General features: G+C 41.9%; 1 protein-coding gene across 1 annotated transcript in view; it reads left to right on the plus strand.

Moving 5' to 3' along the window:
* The window catches only part of stxbp5l (syntaxin binding protein 5L), a gene marked incomplete at its 5' end in the record, with an annotated part of 245,729 nt that overhangs the window by 150,323 nt on the left and 70,069 nt on the right, over positions 1 to 25,337 (plus strand). Inside the window, one exon of the mRNA XM_084162475.1 lies at positions 17,744 to 17,878. Coding sequence (XP_084018601.1) covers positions 17,744 to 17,878 — 135 coding nt within the window. The remainder of the gene's footprint in view (positions 1 to 17,743; positions 17,879 to 25,337) is intronic.

Here is a 25,337-nt window from a genome sequence, read left to right on the forward strand (position 1 = left end):
CACGAGCGAGCCAGTGAACCCTTGATTAGCTCTGTAACCCCTCCTATGATGCAGTGCTTTGCCTCTGCAATAGCCACAAATCACCTGAGTGTTATCTCTCCATGGCTAGTAATCCAAAATGTCCCTCTCCTCTCATTCTCCTCTCTGTGGAGGAAACTGTGACTGTTACAGAAACAGATGGGAGGTCATGAGGCATGTGGCCGAGATGGTTAGAGAAACAACATTTTCAATTCATCTCTCCCTCCCTCCATCTATTTACTTCATTACTTATATTTGTTCCCCCAGAAGCTCCTTGGCTGCCCAGCCAGCTGGCGGTCGGTTCAACCCACGTCTCCTCCTGATTGATTGATAATTATGAGCCGCGGCGACGGCGCCTCGTCAAGCTGTCTGAGTCAAACAAAGCCTTTGATTTTCACTCCATCACACGGTCACCCTCCAAGACCTGTGTAAATCTTTTTATTTTCTCACTCTCCCTTGTTTCTGTATCTCCGCTCCTAAAGTTCTTGATTTCCAGTGACATTTAAATTATGCAAATGGTGTGTAAATGAAAGAGGTCGTCTGGGCACACCCGTGAGTCTAATGGGGTTGTCTGAAATGGCCGCCTCCTAATAGCTGATTGCCTGAGTGGGGACTGAGTCATGTTTCTCCACAGCCAAGGGCTTTGATTTCAGCATAGTCTTTCTTAAAGTTAGAAAGTGAGTTATATCAGTTGGAGTACTAAACTTCACTTTGATTAGGGCTCTTGGGGTTCATTTTAGAAATAAATGTAATTTTGTGTGACGATTAGGAGAAACATAAAAGGGGAAACAGTTGAACCTTGAGGAACTCCTAATTTAAGTAGTTGATTTTGTAAATGTCCATTATCTGAGTTTTTCTCCATATACTGCTGGGAATCAGATGTCAATAATTATCCTTGCCAGCTAGAACTGACAGAATACCTACACATGTCATTGTGACATGCAACCTCACTCATCTTTCCTCTCTAGATTATGCGGCTGATAGACTTCTGGCAGCAAAGCTCGGGAAAACCTGAAGTCAAATATAATCTTCCCCTGTTCTCTCACACACATCCTCTCCTGCCTGTGGAGTGGGTAACAGGTGTGCTATCACGCTTTATTAGCTGGGTGCTCTGCCGTATATGACCATGACTTCAAATTAAATCCCAAGTTCAAGAACATTGGGAAATGGTGGCACTCCAAAATGTTTTTAAAAAAGAGAAAAAGACGTCTGACGAAGATTATGCGGTTGATACACTTCTGGCAGCAAAGCTTGGGAAAGCGTGAAGTCAAATATAATCTTCCCCCGTTCTCTCACATACAGACGTCCTCTCCTGCCTCTCCTGATTTACCATTCCCTCCCAGCGCACCCGAGAGGTCCAAATCCTTATTGAATTGTCTTCCATCTCATTTGTCTCCTACCTAATAATACTGCGTCTCCCGGGTAATTGGAGGTGGGGTGGCGAGGAACGGGGCCCGCTCATTCTCTCTCCTGGAGAGGTAATCAGCATAGGCAGGAGTGAATTATTGTGTTGATCTATATTCCCTAGTTATGGTGCTTATAAACATGATGGATGCTAATACTGACTGAATGACTGTATGAACACCCCACCACCACATAGAAGCCTACTTCTGAATATATTACATGACCCCACCGCCACATAGCAGACTACCTCTGAATATTTTTTACATTTGTACATTTTAGTCATTTAACAGACGCTGTTATCCAGAGTGACATACAGGAGCATTTAGGGTAAAGCGCCTTGGTCGAGGGCACATCGACAGACGTTTCACCTAGTCTACTTTATTGCAAGGCCGCAACACCACATAGATGCCTACCTCTGAATACATTACATGTCACATGAACACCGAGCATGCCTCGCTATCAATGGTTTATTGATTGCCTAATAATTACACAGCTGACGTAGTGTATTATGCACAACCTTATGTGTGAGTAAAGTATGCTCGTACACATGGTTCTAATTTTTTTTTAAAGCATTGGTAGCACTGGTGCTCCTAACTTAGAACAGTTAGGAGCACCACATAACATTTAGGAGCACCAGAAACATATATTTCTTAAATTATTGAGATATAGCCTACATTGGGCCTATATGAATCCTACTTACTTTTGAAGCACATCTCCTGAAGAAGATATCACTTTTCCTTTCTTTCTGTGCCACCAAATGTTTGCATATACTGGTAAAGCTACCAGGTTGTTAGTATCTCATTAAGATTTTTCAACCAAATATTGTGATTTCACATGCAATATACTGTAGATCAAAACACTTGGGTGACCTGTTGGAATCATAGAAATAGATTATTCTAATTATACAGTTGGTGTTGTTTGGCATGACAATTCATGAAAAAGCCAGGTAGGAGTTATGACATGGTAGGAAGCAAAGTGTTGGTCAGTGTTTCCCACGGGAACCTTAACACATTTGAATAGATGTTGCATTTAGACAAAGATTTTAGAATAGACTATCTGATTCAGAACATGTCATTGCACAAACACCATGCTGACCCATACCGAAGCCTAATATATTGACATATATATTTCAAATACATACAGTGGGGAAAAAAAGTATTTACTCAGCCACCAATTGTGCAAGTTCTCCCACTTAAAAAGATGAGAGAGGCCTGTAATTTTCATCATAGGTACACGTCAACTATGACAGACAAATTGAGAGAAAAAAAATCCAGAAAATCACATTGTAGGATTTTTAATGAATTTATTTGCAAATAATGGTGGAAAATAAGTATTTGGTCACCTACAAACAAGCAAGATTTCTGGCTCTCACAGACCTGTAACTTCTTCTTTAAGAGGCTACTCTGTCCTCCACTCGTTACCTGTATTAATGGCACCTGTTTGAACTTGTTATCAGTATAAAAGACACCTGTCCACAACCTCAAACAGTCACACTCAGAACTCCACTATGGCCAAGACCAAAGAGCTGTAAAAGGACACCAGAAACAAAATTGTAGACCTGCACCAGGCTGGGAAGACTGAATCTGCAATAGGTAAGCAGCTTGGTTTGAAGAAATCAACTGTGGGAGCAATTATTAGGAAATGGAAGACATACAAGACCACTGATAATCTCCCTCGATCTGGGGCTCCACGCAAGATCTCACCCCGTGGGGTCAAAATGATCACAAGAACGGTGAGCAAAAATCCCAGAACCACACGGGGGGACCTAGTGAATGACCTGCAGAGAGCTGGGACCAAAGTAACAAAGCCTACCATCAGTAACACACTACGCCGCCAGGGACTCAAATCCTGCAGTGCCAGACGTGTCCCCCTGCTTAAGCCAGTACATGTCCAGGCCCGTCTGAAGTTTGCTAGAGTGCATTTGGATGATCCAGAAGAGGATTGGGAGAATGTCATATGGTCAGATGAAACCAAAATAGAACTTTTTGGTAAAAACTGAACTCGTCGTGTTTGGAGGACAAAGAATGCATCCAAAGAACACCATACCTACTGTGAAGCATGGGGGTGGAAAAATCATGCTTTGGGGCTGTTTTTCTGCAAAGGGACCAGGACGACTGATCCGTGTAAAGGAAAGAATGAATGGGGCCATGTATCGTGAGATTTTGAGTGAAAACCTCCTTCCATCAGCAAGGGCATTGAAGATGAAACGTGGCTGGGTCTTTCAGCATGACAATGATCCCAAACACACCGCCCGGGCAACGAAGGAGTGGCTTCGTAAGAAGCATTTCAAGGTCCTGGAGTGGCCTAGCCAGTCTCCAGATCTCAACCCCATAGAAAATCTTTGGAGGGAGTTGAAAGTCTGTGTTGCCCAGCGACAGCCCCAAAACATCACTGCTCTAGAGGAGATCTGCATGGAGGAATGGGCCAAAATACCAGCAACAGTGTGTGAAAACCTTGTGAAGACTTACAGAAAATGTTTGACCTGTGTCATTGCCAACAAAGGGTATATAACAAAGTATTGAGAAACTTTTGTTATTGACCAAATACTTATTTTCCACCATAGTTTGCAAATAAATTCATTAAAAATCCTACAATGTGATTTTCTGGATTTTTTTTTCTAATTCTGTCTGTCATAGTTGACGTGTACCTATGATGAAAATTACAGGCCTCTCATCTTTTTAAGTGGGAGAACTTGCACAATTGGTGGCTGACTAAATACTTTTTTCCCCCACTGTATATGTAATATATGTACTAATATTTGAAATAAATATATCTAAATACATTTATAACTCATATATGTACATACGTCACACATATTGCATAAATATATTTACATATTCAATTTGGTCTGTTTTAATATTTTTGACACAGCTGAATGCATTCAACAGAAATGTGTCTTCCGCATTTAACCCAACCCCTCTGAATCAGAGAGGTGCGGGGGGCTGCCTTAATCATCATCCACGTCATCGGCACCCGGGGAACAGTGGCTTAACTGCCTTACTCAGGGGCAGAACGACAGATTTGTACTTTATCAGCTCCGGGATTCGCGGTCCAGCAACCTTTCGGTTACTGGCCCAACGCTCCTACCTGCCAGGCTACCTACCGCCCCTAGGTACACTCAGTGTATATTACAATACATGAGTTTTCAGTATGGGGATCTACACCACCAGTGGTGGCAACCTGTGTTAGAGCTAACGTTTGCTTTGCCCTAGCTAGTGCATTTAGCTAAATGGCATTTAGCTAGCCTGCTAGCTAGTTAGCAATTAGCATGAGTGATTAGCATTATTTTAGGCACATGCCAGCTTCCTTAAACTAACTTACGTTTCGCAGAGAGCAAGATACACAAACTAATAGTATAATAGAGAAAACACATGGATTCATATTTAGAAGCAATGTGGAAAGCAGCATCATTCTTGTTTTGCAATAATATGTTGAGTGCATGAATTGACAGCGTGCTGAGAGAATAAACAGCATGGAGGAACTGTGTGCTGCCTGCTTGATTGACAGGGCGGGGCTTGGTGTGTATGGCCCAGGAACTGGAAGCAAGCAGCTGCAGGTGGCAGCCTGTCTTGTTTGAGCAGTGTAGAGAAGTGTTGAGGGAAAATATCATTACTCATTTATTATTATTAAAATTGTATTTTAGTCGCACTAGTGCTCCCAAAATAAAACTCAAGGTCGCACAGCAAAATATTTAGTTGCATATGTTTTTTATTTTATTTTATTTCACCTTTATTTAACCAGGTAAGACAGTTGAGAACAAGTTCTCATTTACAACTGCGACCTGGCCAAGATAAAGCAAAGCAGTGCGATAAAAACTACAACACAGAGTTACATATGGGGTAAACAAAACATAAAGTCAAAAATACAAACAGAAAATATATATACATTGTGTGCGAATGTAGTAAGTTATGGAGGTAAGGCAATAAATAGGCCAAATTGGTCGCACTTTAGAGCCCTTATTTCATACTTTCAAGTGAGAAAAATGACAGGTCGAAATGGAGCCGGTAATGAATATAATCACATGCCTCTTACTACTGCAATGTAATGGAACAATAAGCAAATACACATGGCAGTGTGTGAGAGAGAGAAAAAGGAGCTTGCAGATAGGATTGCTCTTGCCATGGTAATTGCTTTCAACTGGTTTTTGACGGACTTGTCTGTGTTTTTGCCTGAAGCCCGCTACTGGGCCCTGGGCTCAATAGTTCAGAGAGATAAAGAGGGGTGAGTTGGGGAGAGAGGGAAGGAATGAAAGAGGAGATAACAAGTGAGAGAACAGAAGGAGCATTTTCTATCACAGTGACGCTGGCCGCTTGTGATTAGCTGCTGTTTGTCTCAGGGTAATGATGTGTGACTTATTGATGACTGCTGCTGAATAGGTTGAGGAGGAGGAATAATTAAAGGCCCAGTGCAGTCAAAAACGTGATTTTCTGTGTTTTATACAGTATATATTTTCACACTATGAGGTTGGAATAATACTATGAAATTGTAAAAATGATGATAATGTCCTTTTAGTGATATACTGCTTTCACACAGGATTTACGGTATTTTGCCTATAAACATTTTTGGCAAATGTTTATATGACCCCTTTACAAACAGGCCAATTTTTACCACATTCTTCCCTGCATACGCCTTTTATAGCTCCAGTGTGCATGATGTCAAGCCGGTGACAAGTGGTAGTAGTGGTGTGCAGATATGGGTGGGCCTCTATTTTAATAAATCCATTGAGAATATACACCATAAAAAAGAAATCAATTATGAATTTCTTTAGGCAGGTCCTAAGAAACATAAGACTAATAGAATGTATTATCAAACGAAAAGAATAGCAAATTTTGAGTTGAATTAGGCCTATGTTACAGGTCTGTGCAGCCATGGCTGCGCCATCCAAATGAAATAAATAGTATTTTTATTTTATTTTGTATATATTTTTTTTAGGGGGTAGATCAGCTTTAATATTGTAGATAGATTGTAACTTCCATCAATGTAATTGTCTACATCACTTCCAATCCCCCATATGTTTTTTTTATTTCTCCCATATATACAGTGAGGGGAAAAAAGTATTTGATCCCCTGCTGATTTTGTACGTTTGCCCACTGACAAAGACATGATCAGTCTATAATTTTAATGGTAGGTTTATTTGAACAGTGAGAGACAGAATAACAACAAAACAATCCAGAAAAACGCATGTCAAAAATGTTATAAATTGATTTGCATTTTAATGATGGAAATAAGTATTTGACCCCCTCTCAATCAGAAAGATTTCTGGCTCCCAGGTGTTTTTTATACAGGTAACGAGCTGAGATTAGGAGCACACTCTTAAAGGGAGAACTTGAACATTGGTTGAGACAATCTTACTAGTTTGCTAGAGAACCAGTTCGGATTTAAGTATAATTTTTGTATGACAGAAGCTTTTAGTGATAGGTCTAATGCTTTAATATTTAATCATTTCTGTCCTCCTAATTCATATTCATTATATAAATAGGCTCGTTTAATTTTGTCTGGCTTGCTGTTCCAAATAAAATGGAATATATTTTTCTCATATAATTAAAAAAACTGTTCGCTAGGCGTAGGCAAGACCATAAACAAATAGGTAAACTGGGATAATACTAAAGAGTTAATCAGGGTGATCTTTCCACAAATTGACAGGCACTCACTTTTCCATGGTAGCAAGATCTTATATATTTTTGCTAACTTTCTATAAAAAAAATTTGGAGTGAGATCATTTATTTCATTTGGGATATGTATTCCGAGTATATCCACATCACCATCAGACCATTTTATTGGTAAACTACATGGTAATGTAAACATTTAATTTTTTAGTGATCCAATACGTAATATACAGTGGGGAAAAAAAGTATTTAGTCAGCCACCAATTGTGCAAGTTCTCCCACTTAAAAAGATGAGAGAGGCCTGTAATTTTCATCATAGGTACACGTCAACTATGACAGACAAAATGAGATTTTCTTTCTCCAGAAAATCACATTGTAGGATTTTTAATGAATTTATTTGCAAGTTATGGTGGAAAATAAGTATTTGGTCAATAACAAAAGTTTCTCAATACTTTGTTATATACCCTTTGTGTCACGATCGCTTAAGGAGGAGGACCAATGCGCAGCGTTGAATGCGTACATATTATTTATTAAACTAGATCACACGATCAAAACAATGAACGAAACGTGAAGTCCTTCGATACACAAACCAAAAGGAACAAGAAACCACAACACAAAGTGAAAAGACCGATAGTTAAATATGGCTCCCAATCAGAGACAACCAGCTGACACTCGTTGCCTCTGATTGGGAGTCACTCAGGCCAACATAGATATACAAAACATAGACTTACACACCCTGGCTCAACATAACATAGTCCCCAGAGCCAGGGCGTGACAGTACCCCCCCCCCAAAGGCGCGGACTCCGGCCGCGCCAAACAACCACAACAGGGGAGGGACCGGGTGGGCACTCCGCCTCGGCGGCGGATCCGGCTCCGGACATGACCCAGGCACGGGTTGTGCTGGACTGATGACGCACACCCCTGGCTTGATGCGTGGAGGAGGAACGGGCCGGACCGGGCTGACGAAGCGCACCCCTGACTTGGTGCGGGGAGCAGGAATGAGCCGGACCGGGCTGACAACGCGCACCACTGACCTGGTGCGGGGAGCTTGGATGGGCCGGACTGGGCTGGCGACGCGCACCACAGACTTGGTGCGGAGAGCAGGAACGGGCCGGACAGGGCTGACGAAACGCACCATAGACTTGGTGCGGAGAGCAGGAACGGGCCGTGCCGGACTGACGACGCACACCACTGGCTTGGTGCGGGAAGCTTGGATGGGCCGGACTGGGCTGGCGACGCGCACCACAGACTTGGTGCGGAGAGCAGGAATGGGCCGGACCGGGCTGGCGACGCGCACCACCGACTTGGTACGGAGAGCAGGAACGGGCCGGACAGGGCTGACGACGCGCACCACAGGCTCGGTGCGAGAGGCAGGAACAGGCCGAACCTTACTGGGGACACACGCCACTGGCCCTATGCAGGGATCAGGAACGGGCCGGACCGGACTGGTAATACACCCCAGTACCTCTCGCCGTGCCTCCACACTTTCCCTCTCCTCTGTGACCAGTGGCCCCCTTAACCTGGCGGCCTCCTCTGCACACCCGCTGGACCGCTCCATCGCGGCCTCCGGCTGCCCCGTCGTCCACGTCGTGAGCCCCCCCCTAAAAATTTTCTGGGGTTCTCTCCTCCCCGTGGACCAGGCCTCCCTAGCTCTCGCCAGACTCTCGATCCATTGCTTCATAGACCAGCCTCTCTCCTCTTCACTTAGCGTGGCCCAGCCGAAACTCCTACTCCCCTGATCCAAGGTCCTTCCTCTCTCCTCTTCACGCTGCTTGGTCCTGTCTTGGTGGTTTCTTCTGTCACGATCGCTTAAGGAGGAGGACCAATGCGCAGCGTTGAATGCGTACATATTATTTATTAAACTAGATCACACGATCAAAACAATGAACGAAACGTGAAGTCCTTCGATACACAAACCAAAAGGAACAAGAAACCACAACACAAAGTGAAAAGACCGATAGTTAAATATGGCTCCCAATCAGAGACAACCAGCTGACACTCGTTGCCTCTGATTGGGAGTCACTCAGGCCAACATAGATATACAAAACATAGACTTACACACCCTGGCTCAACATAACATAGTCCCCAGAGCCAGGGCGTGACACTTTGTTGGCAATGACACAGGTCAAACGTTTTCTGTAAGTCTTCACAAGGTTTTCACACACTGTTGCTGGTATTTTGGCCCATTCCTCCATGCAGATCTCCTCTAGAGCAGTGATGTTTTGGGGCTGTTGCTGGGCAACACAGACTTTCAACTCCCTCCAAAGATTTTCTATGGGGTTGAGATCTGGAGACTGGCTAGGCCACTCCAGGACCTTGAAATGCTTCTTACGAAGCCACTCCTTCGTTGCCCGGGCGGTGTGTTTGGGATCATTGTCATGCTGAAAGACCCAGCCACGTTTCATCTTCAATGCCCTTGCTGATGGAAGGAAGTTTTCACTCAAAATCTCACGATACATGGCCCCATTCATTCTTTCCTTTACACGGATCAGTCGTCCTGGTCCCTTTGCAGAAAAACAGCCCCAAAGCATGATTTTGTGGTCCTCTGTAGCTCAATTGGTAGAGCATGGCACTTGTAACGCCAGGGTAGTGGGTTCGATCCCCGGGACCACCCATACGTAAAAATGTATGCGCACATGACTGTAAGTCGCTTTGGATAAAAGCGTCTGCTAAATGGCATATTATATTATTATTATTATTTTTCCACCCCCATGCTTCACCCCACGGGGTGAGATCTTGCGTGGAGCCCCAGATCGAGGGAGATTATCAGTGGTTTTGTATGTCTTCCATTTCCTAATAATTGCTCCCACAGTTGATTTCTTCAAACCAAGCTGCTTACCTATTGCAGATTCAGTCTTCCCAGCCTGGTGCAGGTCTACAATTTTGTTTCTGGTGTCCTTTGACAGCTCTTTGGTCTTGGCCATAGTGGAGTTTGGAGTGTGACTGTTTGAGGTTGTGGACAGGTGTCTTTTATACTGATAACAAGTTCAAACAGGTGCCATTAATACAGGTAACGAGTGGAGGACAGAGGAGCCTCTTAAAGAAGAAGTTACAGGTCTGTGAGAGCCAGAAATCTTGCTTGTTTGTAGGTGACCAAATACTTATTTTCCACCATAATTTGCAAATAAATTCATTAAAAATTCTACAATGTGATTTTCTGGATTTTTTTTTCTCAATTTGTCTGTCATAGTTGACGTGTACCTATGATGAAAATTACAGGCCTCTCTCATCTTTTTAAGTGGGAGAACTTGCACAATTGGTGGCTGACTAAATACTTTTTTTCCCCACTGTAGTACATTTATCATAATTTGGTTGTAATCCAGAGAGGTTAGAAAATGTATCTAGATCCTCTATGAGTCTGTGGAGGGATTCAAGTTGTGGATTAAAAAAAAACATGAATCATCAGAGTACAATGACACCTTTGTTTTTAAGACCTGGATTTCTAATCCCTTGATATTATTGTTGGATCTGATTTTAATAGCTAACATCTCGATGGCAATAATAAATAGATATGCCGATAGTGGACAACCTTGTTTCACTCCTCTTGACAGTTTAAAACTTTCTGAGAAATAGCCATTATTTACTATTTTACACCTAGGGTTACTATACATGATTTTAACCCAATTGTATAAGAGATTGTCCAAAATTGAAATGCTCCAGGCATTTATATATAAACCCCAGTCGTACTTTATCAAATGCCTTTTCGAAGTCTGCTATGAATAGTAGGCCTGGCTTCCCAGATTTTTCATAGTGTTCTATTGTTTCCAGCACTTGCCTTATATTATCACCAATGTATCGCCCGTGTAAAAAACCTGTCTGATTAGAATGAATAATGTCCGACAATACCTTTTTAATTCTATGTGCTATACATTTTGCTAGAATTTTTGCATCACAACACTGAAGTGTAAGGGGCCACCAATTGTTTTAATGGACTGGATCTTTATATTTTCCACTTGTATCCTTTTTCAGTAATAATGAAATCAGACCTTCTTCTTGAGTGTCTGATAATCTACCATTTACATAGGAGTGGTTAAAACATGCTAATAACGTTCCTTTGAGTATATCAAAAAAGGTTTGGTATATCTCGACTGGTATGCCATCCAACCCTGGAGTTTTCCCAGACTTAATGTCTTTAATTGCATCCAGAAGTTCCTCCTCTGTAATTTCACCTTCACATGAGTCTTTCTGTATGGCTGTTAATTTTACATTATCAATAGAAAAAAATCTCTACAATTTGCTTCAGTTAGAGGAGATGGAGGCGACTGAAACGAAAACATATGCTTAAAGTACTTTGTTTACTCCTTCAAAATATAATTTGGTGAGTCATGGGTGACTCCGTCATTTGTAACCAGTTTCAATAAATTATTTTTGGTAGCATTCCTATGTTGAAGATTAAAAAAGAATTACGTGCATTTTTCCCCATATTCCATCCAGTTTGCTTTATTTTTATAATATATTACACTTGATCTTTCTTGAATAAGTTTCTCCATTTCTTTTTGTTTTTCCTCTAATTTATTCTGAGCCTCTATGTTACAGTTTTTATTGCTATCTATCTGTTCTGTTAGACCTTCTATTTCCTTTGTTAGTGTGGACTCTTTTGACCTAAATTGCTTTTGTTTTCGAGATGAGTACTGAATTGCATGGCCTATAAAGGCACATTTAAAGGTGTCCCATACAATAAGGGGATTTGCTGTACCTATGTTATGTCGGAAAAAATCAGTTAAAAATTCCTCTGTCCTAGTTAAAAACAAGTTATCATCCAATAGGATTTGATTAAATTTCCAATATCCTCGCCCACGTGGAAATTCAGTAAGAGTAATGTACAGTGGGGAGAACAAGTATTTGATACACTGCCGATTTTGCAGGTTTTCCTACTTACAAAGCATGTAGAGGTCTGTAATTTTTATCATAGGTACACTTCAACTGTGAGAGACGGAATCTAAAACGAAAATCCAGAAAATCACATTGTATGATTTTTAAGTAATTATTTTGCATTTTATTGCATGACATAAGTATTTGATACATCAGAAAAGCAGAACTTAATATTTGGTACAGAAACCGTTGTTTTTAATTACAGAGATCATATGTTTCCTGTAGGTCTTGACCAGGTTTGCACACACTGCAGCAGGGATTTTGGCCCACTCCTCCATACAGACCTTCTCCAGATCCTTCAGGTTTCGGGGCTGTCGCTGGGCAATACGGACTTTCAGCTCCCTCCAAAGATTTTCTATTGGGTTCAGGTCTGGAGACTGGCTAGGCCACTCCAGGACCTTGAGATGCTTCTTACGGAGCCACTCCTTAGTTGCCCTGGCTGTGTGGTTCGGGTCGTTGTCATGCTGGAAGACCAAGCCACGACCCATCTTCAATGCTCTTACTGAGGGAAGGAGGTTGTTGGCCAAGATCTCGCGATACATGGCCCCATCCATCCTCCCCTCAATACGGTGCAGTCGTCCTGTCCCCTTTGCAGAAAAGCATCCCCAAAGAATGATGTTTCCACCTCCATGCTTCACGGTTGGGATGGTGTTCTTGGGGTTGTACTCATCCTTCTTCTTCCTCCAAACACGGCGAGTGGAGTTTAGACCAAAAAGCTCTATTTTTGTCTCATCAGACCACATTACCTTCTCCCATTCCTCCGCTGGATCATCCAGATGGTCATTGGCAAACTTCAGATGGGCCTGGACATGCGCTGGCTTGAACAGGGGGACCTTGCGTGCGCTGCAGGATTTTAATCCATGACGGCGTAGTGTGTTACTAATGGTTTTCTTTGAGACTGTGGTCCCAGCTCTCTTCAGGTCATTGACCAGGTCCTGCTGTGTAGTTCTGGGCTGATCCCTCACCTTCCTCATGATCATTGATGCCCCACGAGGTGAGATCTTGCATGGAGACCCAGACTGAGGGTGATTGACCATAATCTTGAACTTCTTCCATTTTCTAATAATTGCGTCAACAGTTGTTGCCTTCTCACCAAGCTGCTTGCCTATTGTCCTGTAGCCCATCCCAGCCTTGTGCAGGTCTACAATTTGATCCCTGATGTCCTTACACAGCTCTCTGGTCTTGGCCATTGTGGAGAGGTTGGAGTTTGTTTGATTGAGTGTGTGGACAGGTGTCTTTTATACAGGTAACAAGTTCAAACAGGTGCAGTTAATACAGGTAATGAGTGGAGAACAGGAGGGCTTCTTAAAGAAAAACTAACAGGCTGTGAGAGCCGGAATTCTTACTGGTTGGTAGGTGATCAAATACTTATGTCATGCAATAATTACTTAAAAATCATACAATGTGATTTTCTGGATTTTTGTTTTAGATTCCGTCTCTCACAGTTGAAGTGTACCTATGATAAAAATTACAGACCTCTACATGCTTTGTAAGTAGGAAAACCTGCAAAATCGGCAGTGTATAAAATACTTGTTCTCCCCACTGTATATGGCAATTATATGATGGTCCGACCGCATTCTGTCCCCTATCAACACTTTTTAAACTTTTGGTGCCAACGAGAATGACATAAGAAAGAAGTCAAGACGATTAGCTTGATTGAGTCTCCGCCATGTATATCTCACTAGATCAGGATATTTAAGCCTCCATATATCTACTAGTTCTAATGTATCCATGACATTCACGATTTCCTTAAGAGCATGAGGGTGATTGTTTGTAGTGTGATTTCCTTTACGGTCCATTGAGCTATTTAAAACGGTATTATAATCTCCCACCATAATAATAGAGCCTTGAATTGCTTGCAAGGTCGATAATTTATTATATATATTTTAAAAGAAGTGTGGATCATCATTATTTGGTCCGTTAAGGTTAATGAGCCATATTTGTTTATGGTCCAATAACATATTTAAAATAATCCATCTACCTTGCGTATCTGTTTGGACAATTTGCACATTCAGATCGAAATTACTGTTAATTAAAATCATCACCCCTTTTGAGTTTCTTAGCCCATGGGAGAAGTATATTTTGCCCCCCATTCCTTTTTCCACGCAACTTCATCTAGAATTGTTGAATGGGTTTCCTGTAAATAATAGATATTATATTCCTTCTCTTTGAGCCATGTAAATATTGTTATTCTTTTGTTATTGTCTGCTAAGCCATTACAATTATAACTGGCTATACTTATTTCACCACATACCATAATGAGATACAAGTTTCAAATCTATTTGTCATTATATATGTTTGTAAATGTACCAATAGAAAATACCATAGTGATTGAGTGTCCATATAGCTATACCATGATATTTGCAATGTTACTAAATAACCCTCTAATTGTTCTCCACTAATTCCCCCACTAAAACCCCTCCCCATCCCAAGTTGGACCGTCATCCCAGTGATCAGCATACCACCCCTGTCCCCCCGGATCCCTATGCCCCCGAGGGGCCAGGACCCATCCATCGAAAACATCACATAGTGCCACCCACAAAACAGAAGCAGGTCAACCGCCAAAACCTCAACCTCAATTTATTTATATAGCTATTTAAAAAATATATATTCAAATATCTTATTTTCCATTATTATCAATTAATGTGCGTAATAATGTCGGCATTGGACACAAACTCACACACGCACGCTCACACACTCAACCCCCCCCCCCAAAGAAAGGACCTGATTTATGAATGCATATACAGTTACAACCGTTTGAGAAAGCAATTCAAGATTGAGCAAAAGTAAACAACAATGTGAGATTTGATTAATCTATTTAATCTATGTTGTCCTAGGTGATGGAGATCAGATCCCCCCCTCTTCACCTGAGACACAAACACTCTGGTCCCCCGTTGTAACCATTTTCCCAAGCATCTCCGTGCAGTCATACCTTTGATTATTTTGTGCCACTTGGGCCACAATAGTAAGCCCCCTCTCTGATTGTCCGAGTGTGACCCCCTCCCCATGGGTTACTGCAGCCAGTGTTGCCAGCACTGCCACTACCTGGGTAGGGGAACCCCACCGGAATCCCCACCGGCTAGGTACAAGGTCGTCACGGTTCTCATTAGCAGCTTTGAGAATTTTTTTGTATATTATGCTCCCCCATCGGGGGCTCTGGCTTTGTAGGACCAACCCTGCCAGGCAGGCTCAGAATCTTGAGGGGGCGTTGCTGCACAAGTAGGTCTCTGACCGCATTTATTTCTCTGTTTAGGCTGCATATAGGCAATTCACAGCAGGTCCATAAAACAGATGGGAACTTCTCTTTGGTGTATGGGTCGCTCAGGTGGGTGTCCAGCATATAGGGTTGGGGATCGTTCCATCATGATAGGACAATAAAAAAATAGATTAGATGTATACTATATTTAAAAATGTAGATCCCTCATCTACACAAAATTGAAAGCTCCCTCTCGCAACCCCTGCTCATAGACACCCGTTGGTTCTGGGATATGCAACCATTTCCCCTCTCACTCACTTAACGCCAGACTTTTCCAAACACAAAAACGCACACCACATGGCTGATTGCGGAGGAAATAGAGTCCCACCCATATCTGCACACCACTACTACCACTTGTCACCGGCTTGACGGCATGCACACTGGAGCTATAAAAGGCGTATGCAGGGAAGAATGTGGTAAAAATTGGCCTGTTTGTAAAGGGGTCATATAAACATTGGCCAAAACATTTTATAGGCAAAATACCATAAATCCTGTGTGAATGCAGTATATCACTAAAAGGACATTATCATCATTTTCACAATTTCATAGTATTATTCCAACCTCATAGTGTGAAAATATATACTGTATAAAACACAGACAAGACACACCTTCCCAATCACAGTCAACACACATATATTTTATAGTAAGAATATTATGGAACGTACGTGAAAGCACTACCATATATAAAAAAAAGCCCATCCTTTTTTGATACACGTTTAATCTCTTCCTACCCTCACTCCACTTTGTTAGGGAGCAGGCGTAGAGTCTTATCTTCATCATGATACTGATAGAAAATAGCTTGTGAGTCTCCTGTTCATATTTCACAACCTCTGCAGGCTTTTGGAGTTGCATAGGCTATACACGATCAAGCAAAATAATAGGCCTACTCTTGATTTAGGCTACATTATTGCATGCTAAATGTTTCTGATCAGTGATAGATGACCCAACTAATAGATGAGCTATACCACCTCCACTTATTTGCCCAGACAGAAACGATTTAACCAAATAGCTTATACAGACAGAGATTCAGTGAAACAAAATGAAGTGAAGTCACAGGCTTTTGGTCAGGGAGAGGCCTAGGCTACTACCTCATATGGCAAAATGTTATAATAAATTAGTCAACTAGACAAGATGATCATGAGCAGCACTCACCTTATCTTAGATAACATTTCCCCAGCCTAATTGTAGCCTAACTAATATCCAAATGGAGATTCAGTGAAAATGAAAATCTGACATTGAATGAGTCCCCATGCACGGTAGCGCTGCCCCAATCAAAACGGTGCTGAAATCATCTAGTTGACAACATTACGCATGGATTGAATGACTTTGGGAGTTTGACTAAGTAACAATTTGATACCTGCCTTCAATTGCATTAGCCTACTTTATTCCAATATTTTCATCATTCAGTGCTGTTTATTCCCTCAGTAATTCTTTATGGATATATCCAGTTGTGGTTAAGAAAACAGTGCATGCTTAGTGGTGGGCTATGCGAAGAGATGGTCGAAGTGACATGCCTTGCAAAGTTTAGAGCTGCCAGGAGGATGGTAAAACTTGCTCTGCCTAGCATCAAGTGTTTAAGAGCATAGTTCGTGCCAATGCCAACTCAGCATTGCGGCTAAGTTTCATACTAAGCCGTAGGCAGAACTTTACCGAACTGATTACTAGGTCGTTTGGAGGAGATAAACGTTTAGGCTTTCATACCGGCAATACCTTCCAGATATAAAGAAAAGGCAGAAAAAGTTGACGATATGGTAAAGCTGGCGGAAAAACGTCTTAGTTACATCAATTAGTTAATAGGCCAATAAGAAAGAGAGTTCTTTCCCCTCCCCACTCAGACTACTCCCAGACAGTCCTAGCAAAATTATTTGCTAAGAAGCTATTTTTCTTTCTTTTTGACCATTTTAATTTAAAACAATCACAGTTGGGTACTTATTTGACACCCAGAAATTATTTCAAATTGAGAAAAAAAGGCTGCATTGGCAATATTTAGGGGAAAACAGAGCTAATCAAAACAGTGCAGTGCAATGTAAATATGTGCTGTGTTACAGAAATGATCTTCATCATTTATTCTAAATAAATGTATTAAACCCCCAGTTATAATCAATCAATATATGCAAAATCAATAATCCAAACACTCTCCATCCTTAATATGCTCTGTGTATGTTGTCTCTAGGACATAAAAGTTTGCCGTTATTTTGATAAGCTTCAATACTTCAGTCATTTGGAAAAAGTCACATGCAAGTTTTTTTTTTAACACACGCACACACACAGCACAGGAGGTTGGTGGCACCTGAATTGGGGAGGACAGGCTCGTGGTAATGGCGGGAGCGGAATAAAGGGAATGGTATCAAATACATTAAACATGGTTTCCATGTGGTTGATGCCATTCCATTCGCTTCATTCCAGCCATTATTATTAGCTGTCCTCCCCTCAGCAGCCTCCACTGACACTCACACAGACACACACACACACACAAAAGCACAGTCATGCATGCGTGCACACACACACAACATAATCCCTACCAAATCAAAAACATTGTATCAAATGTTATCGTATTTTAATGCTGTTTTTGCTTTTTTCTCCCCAGGATCACGTTTTGCCACCTCCCCTTCCAGAGTAAATGGCTGTACGTGGGCACAGAGCGTGGCAATACACACATCGTCAACATCGAGTCCTTCGTTCTGTCCGGATACGTCATCATGTGGAACAAGGCCATAGAATTGTGAGTTGAATCATCTAATATACACAAATGATCAATATTCAATGAACCTAATGATGATGACTACTGTATGATGACGTTGAGTTGAGAGCAGTTATGATTTTCTTGTTGTGTGGGTGATAATATTATTATGGTTATTGTAATGATGATGACCATGAAGATGTTGATAATGATAATGTTCTATTCTATTTTATACTGAGTTCACAGAAGTGACAATGCTCTTGTTGTGTGGATGATAATATAATTATGATGATGATAATAATGATTATGACAGTGATGGTAATGGTGGAGAAAGTGATGCTACCACTGACCAGACTAGCCAGGCTATTTGGGCCATAGAAGGCCTGGTATTTAGTTAGTTGAAGCCATAGACATGCAGAGTTGGGCCAACTTTTCGATGTTGAATATTGTTCTAATTCTATAAATTCTGTTACATATCATTATTTGAATATTCCCCGTGTAATGTTAATGGAGGTGCTAACATGGCTGCCATATACTTTTGTAGTGTGAATGCAGAAACCTCAATGTCCCAAGTAACTCTCTAAATACATGGCTCTGCTGGTTGAAGCTATCGTCATAAGCAGCACCTGGTATGCTGACCAGAAGGAACAGTCATACAGTGTAACAATCATTTATAAAACTGGATGCTGATTGGACGAGCAGCGTTCCAAGCCATGCTGTATTGGCCGTCAGACACACCTATGCCTACTAGCAGTTCCATCTGAAAATGATCACTGTGCCGCCATAAGAATACCATGTTCATGTTGCTGTCCGAATCATTCTCTTGTATTTATCTCAACTCGCACATTATTTCCCTGTGTTTCCAGCCTAGCATTTAGTTTGGTACAGCAGGGGTTAATATAAGCCTTGCTGTCTGCCTGTTCTACTTCAGAAACAATGTTTCACTTTTGAATTTTGATCTCTGTAGTACCATACATAGAGTGAATGGTGCTGAGACGAGACAGTCGAAATCACGTCTCAATGTCATGATCATGGACATATCCAAATGCCAATAGAAAAAAAGCTCATGCAAACGAAAATGCAGCTAGGTTCAATGTTTGACGTGACTGAGTTAGCTATCTGAAGTTGGCTAGCTAGTTAGCAAGTGACAAGAACATTATCCAGCCTGCATAGCAATTTTTGTTTAGAACTGAGGACCTGACCTTTTGCATAGCAACTATTCAAAAATAATTGAAGACTGGGTCGCGTCTGTAGCAACATGACCAAAAGAACTAACAACCACATTTTTGTCCAGACTATATTTTCTGGTGGAAGAATGAAATTGTATGAATTGTCATATCAAAATAACTTTTTAATGAAAATATGTAATTAATTGTTATTTTAATATGTTGGTAACAGTTTTATAAAAGCAATAAGGCACGCGAGGCAGTGCTGTGTCCGCTATCGCGTCGGGCCGAACAACGCCATTTACCTGTGACTGTATTCATGATACAGCACTGCCTCTTGTGCCTTATTGCTTAAATTGTGGACACAAGTGGTTCTGTATGGCTTAGTCAGTATAGCGGGACACTTGCAATCCCGCTGGGGCCACCCATACATAAAATGTATGCACACATGACTGTAAGTCCCTTTGGGTTAAAGCATCTGCTAAATGTATTATTATAAGTGACATGTCCAGAAAGAGCCTTCAGACACCTAGTCCATTGAGTCTCTTCCCTGTCACACACAAGAAGCCTTTTCTGTTCTGTTGGCTTCACACACCTACGCTTTGTCCCTCGGGTGTTAGTCTGACAAGCCCTCCACTGTAGTGTCAATCACGCTTCACTCTAGTCCCATCCATCGAGACGGCTTTGTGCCTTGACTTGACAGAGTTAGCCAAAGTAAGCAGACTGGATTTCAGTGGGTGGGCCGTCTGTCAATCGCGCCAATGGCAGGCTCAGGAGTCTACCACTGGGTGGGAACTCACTAAACATATCTGAACCCTCCTGCTTAATTGGAATATATGTTAAATATTGTCATATATTATACAACAACATTGTTGAATACTAGTTTCTGATTGGCTCGTTTCTAGTATGCATTATTTCTCTGTAATGCATGGCAATAACCAACAGTGTTGTCAAACATTCATGTGTTTGGCTGCCTTTGAAAGCAAAAATCTAATTGAAAACATTATTGTCATTGTTGAATATTTGATTTCAAAATAGCAAGCTAATATTTAGGAGGACTAATGGTTTGGTTAGCTAAACTAGCATGTCTGTTTGTTTCTTTACCAATGCAACTACTATAGCTATCTAGTAAACTTGCTAGCTACTTCAGTGGATGTTGAACACAATTATACCGGCAAAATAACACATTTCTAGCTGCAAATGTGTTAAATTATAGCCGTGATATAAACAAGATAATCAACACAGGGCTCCATGCGTTCTCAGAAAATAATGCAACTCTGCAGAAGGTGAGTGCCACTCCACTGTGCGTCGTGGCACATACCTTTCACATTGTGCATTATTTTCCAGAGAACGCATAGCCCCTTGTCGATTTTCCCTTACATGGTCGTCAGCAGTTGTTGCCATTAATTTTACATTTCAGTCATTTAGCAGACATTCTTATCCAGAGCGACTATGATTGAGTGCCTTGCTCAACACCTAGTAAGCGCGAGATTCGAACCAGCGACCTTTTGGTTACTGGCCCAATACTCTTAACCGCTAGGCTACCTGTCACCCTCGTTCTATCCTAAAACCTCTTACACTGCCACGTCAAGTCATTTGTCAACTAATCCTAGCTGAAGGTTTGGCAAACTAACTTTACTCACTTTGCCAATGTCGGCAGTGTTAGATTGTGCTCATGCAATAGCTACGACTACTTAACATGCAGAGGCATACAGTGCAGTGAACGATGCGTTAAGTGGGTTTTAAAGAGTAGTTCAATAAAAATTGAACAATAATGTTTCCTTCTCCTCAACATGTTTAAACAGAGCCAATGAAGCCTGTATTGTTTGACTGTGCTGAAGTGCTTTCCACTCAGTATGCATGAAGATGAGGTTCACACAAGCACACACACACACACACACACACACACACACACACACACACACACACACACACACACACACACACACTGTGTTCCTTCACAGGGAAATCATCAAACATGCCTCTAATGGAAATGAACTGCGGAGGGGAAAGAATGAGATTTGTTTTTTCCCACTCAGTCATACTCGAGTAGGACGGAGGTGTGTGAGGAGCTGATATGTGTGTGTGTATGTGTTAACGTGTGTGTGTGTTTCCGTGTGCTTATGGTGGAACTAAATAAGACCTTGCACCAGTATTAAATTGGAACAGCAAAATCCATATCCCCAATGTTTATTTTCATTACATTTACCATATGCACTTTCAGGCTTAAAGGCCCAGTGCAGTCAGAAATTTTATTTTCGTGTGTTTTTTAAAATATATTTCCACACTATGAGGTGTAAGAGCTGTTTGAAAAGACCAACTGAAATCTCAATCTGTTTTGGTCGGAGGGAGTTTTGGCCTAGCTGGTGACATCATCAGACAGTAAATTATTTAGTAGACCAATAAGAAAGAGAGTTCCAAACCTCTCTGCCAATAACAGCTAGTTTTCAGTTTTCCCCTCCCCACTCAGACCACTCCAAGACAGTCCTAGCAAAATTCTTGCTTGAGGAATTGCTCTTTGCTAAGAAGCTATTTTTGTTTCTTTTTGACCATTTTAATTGAAAACAATCACAGTAAGGTACTTAACGTTAATTGTTACCGAGAAATGATTTGATATTGAGATAAAAACGGTTGCATTGGAACTTTAACTTAAATTGAGGTGGAGGATAAGTTATTATACAGATGTCCAGCTCAACACACACACACACACACACACTAAGACACACATAATTTATTAAAGTGGAGCTTTTCTGTGGATTACTCTTTTCCTAAAAGACTGTAAGCCCGTGCCAAAACACTCATTACATGATGTGTGTATCTCCCCGCCCTCCTGAGTATTGACTGAGCAGTGAATTTGCTTTCCCATTATCAGAAGTGAGAGACACGGCAAGTACACTGCATTAATCCCAATTGAGCTGCAAGGCTGGCAGGATTGGACACATAAACATCACACTAGCATGCTGGCTGATTCCCCCAATGGGTTGCAAAGACAATAGACCCACTTCATTCTGGCTACTGGGAAGCATCAATCAACCACTCACAACTATCTCTCTCTCTCTCTCTCTCTCTCTCTCTCTCTCTCTCTCTCTCTCTCTCTCTCTCTCTCTCTCTCTCTCTCTCTCGCACCCCCCCCCCCCCCCCCCCCCCCCACTTACATTTAGTGTCTGTGTAATAAAACCAGGGAAAGAAAAGCACAGCCTCAAATCAAAGAAGAAAGCGGGAAGCCTGATGGGAACATAGCTTCATTAAGAACACACAGGGGCTCCTACCTCACTCCCCGTCATATTTCACAAGACAGAAATGTCCAAAGTGTTGTATGACAAAGGAACGCAAAAATAAAAAGATTTGGCAAAGACGCTTTTGTGTGAGGAATAGATAAAAAGACGGATCAGCTATTCAAATATGAGTCATATTGACGTGGGATTGTTAATTCAGAACGTTTACTGTTCTGTATGTAGCTCCTTGTGCGAGCAGTCGCTCTCTGATTTCATATACCTTTGAATGACCGCAGTAATGGCTTGTGTGTTTCCTTAATGAGCCCATTATTTTCTAATTAGGCCTGAGTTTATCAGTCTAATGCAATCTCACTGGTTAACGCCTGCCGGTTTTGGCAGCAGCCTAAATTGAGACAGAAATCCCTGAGGGGTGGAACCCATGCACACGTCTGATAACAAGAGACACATGCTACCGTTCCCCCCTCCTCTCCCCCTGTTCTTCCCACCTCCTCCTCCTCCCTCCACGTCCTCTTGTATGTTAGTCTTTTCACTAGTCAATCTAGTGAGGCACAAGAGGAGTGATGCCTGATACCTGAGAGAAGATGGGTGGAGAAGAACTCATGGTTACCGCAGCAAATAAAAAACTGTTTTGGTATCTTGTCTGTTGAAGTCGCTGTGCAGAGATACACGTGTGTGTGTGAGAGAGTGGGGCAATGACAGGCTTAGCAGGGTGAGTGTGAATAGCCATGTTTCTACTCAACTTGGCTGCCTGGGGGACCAGAGGCTGTTGGGAAATTAGTTTGTCACCGCCAGGCTTTGAGTGAGAGAGTGAGAGAGAGAGAGAGAGAGAGGAGGTCACTCCCCTCTGACCTCCTCCACCAATGGGTTTTGAGAAGGAGGCGAGGAGAGAGGATGCAAGGAGTATGCATTTGAGATTATTCAATTTTTGTGTCGACAGAGAGAGGAGTGCACCGCCACTGTGACTGTCGTTACTGCAGGGACAGCAAATATTGACACAGGAGCGCCTAGTCCCAAAGGCCGGAGCCTCATTCACCCCGCTCTGTTTCCTCCACTTCTCATGTTGATGTTTGGCCAACTTACCATCTATCCTCATCATCTCTAATACTAGAGGCCATCCGGTGAATAGAGATCATGTGGAGTTATGCACTTCCCAAATTTCTCTCAGCTTACTTTCTGTCAAAACATCTCATACAGATGTGTAAGTGGTATGAATACTTGGTAGAACTGCAATATAGATTCCAGCTACCCTCTAAATGTACACATAGTCCTGTAATGGTGTGTATTCAATTAAAAATAGTTATTCTACTGAAAATATTATATAAATACAAAATGCCCATTATATCCTTCAACCTCAACCTGCTGGGCCGAGGCAGGATGCAGGAATGAAGCACAGGAACAGCATATACAGTGAGGGAAAAAAGTATTTGATCCCCTGCTGATTTTGTACGTTTGCCCACTGACAAAGACATGATCAGTCTATAATTTTAATGGTAGGTTTATTTGAACAGTGAGGGACAGAATAACAAACAAAAAATCCAGAAAAACACATGTCAAAAATTTTATGAATTGATTTGCATTTTAATGAGGGAAATAAGTATTTGAACCCCTCTCATTCAGAAAGATTTCTGGCTCCCAGGTGTCTTTTATACAGGTAATGAGCTGAGATTAGGAGCACACTCTTAAAGGGAGTGCTCCTAATCTCAGTTGGTTACTTGTATAAAAGACACCTGTCCACAGAAGCAATCAATCAATCAGATTCCAAACTCTCCACCATGGCCAAGACCAAAGAGCTCTCCAAGGATGTCAGGGACAAGATTGTAGACCTACACAAGGCTGGAATGGGCTACAAGACCATCGCCAAGCATCTTGGTGAGAAGGTGACAACAGTTGGTGTGATTATTCGCAAATGGAAGAAACACAAAGAACTGTCAATCTCCCTCGGCCTGGGGCTCCATGCAAGATCTCACCTCATGGAGTTGCAATGATCATGAGAACGGTGAGGAATCAGCCCAGAACTACACGGGAGGATCTTGTCAATGATTTCAAGGCAGCTGGGACCATAGTCACCAAGAAAACAATTGGTAACACACTACGCCGTGAAGGACTGAAATCCTGCAGCGCCCGCAAGGTCCCCCTGCTCAAGAAAGCACATATACATGCCCGTCTGAAGTTTGCCAATGAACATCTGAATGATTCAGAGGAGAACTGGGTGAAAGTGTTGTGGTTAGATGAGACCAAAATCGAGCTCTTTGGCATCAACTCAACTCGCCGTGTTTGGAGGAGGAGGAATGCTGCCTATGACCCCAAGAACACCATCCCCACCGTCAAACATGGAGGTGGAAACATTATGCGTTTGGTGTGTTTTTCTGCTAAGGGGACAGGACAACTTTCACCGCATCAAAGGGACGATGGACGGGGCCATGTACCGTCAAATCTTTGGTGAGAACCTCCTTCCCTCAGCCAGGGCATTGAAAATGGGTCGTGGATGGGTATTCCAGCATGACAATGACCCAAAACACACGGCCAAGGCAACAAAGGAGTGGCTCAAGAAGAAGCACATTAAGGTCCTGGAGTGGCCTAGCCAGTCTCCAGACCTTAATCCCATAGAAAATCTGTGGAGGGAGCTGAAGGTTCGAGTTGCCAAACGTCAGCCTCGAAACCTTAATGACTTGGAGAAGATCTGCAAAGAGGAGTGGGACAAAATCCCTCCTGAGATGTGTGCAAACCTGGTGGCCAACTACAAGAAACTCCTGACCTCTGTGATTGCCAACAAGGGTTTTGCCACCAAGTACAAAGTAATGTTTTGCAGAGGGGTCAAATACTTATTTCCCTCATTAAAATGCTAATCAATTTATAACATTTTTGACATGCGTTTTTCTGGATTATTTTGTTGTTATTCTGTCTCTCACTGTTCAAATAAACCTACCATTAAAATTATAGACTGATCATTTATTTGTCAGTGGGCAAACGTACAAAATCAGCAGGGGATCAAATACTTTTTTCCCTCACTGTACCTTGTGCAGGCTTTTCTTTCTGTACTTTCTGTACTTTGTCATCATGCCCTATCCACTTCAGGTGTGTCACATCGGCCTTTAATTT

The sequence above is a fragment of the Coregonus lavaretus genome (genome assembly GCF_964263955.1).
Source record: "Coregonus lavaretus genome assembly, chromosome: 5".
In the NCBI taxonomy this organism is placed as follows: domain Eukaryota; kingdom Metazoa; phylum Chordata; class Actinopteri; order Salmoniformes; family Salmonidae; genus Coregonus; species Coregonus lavaretus.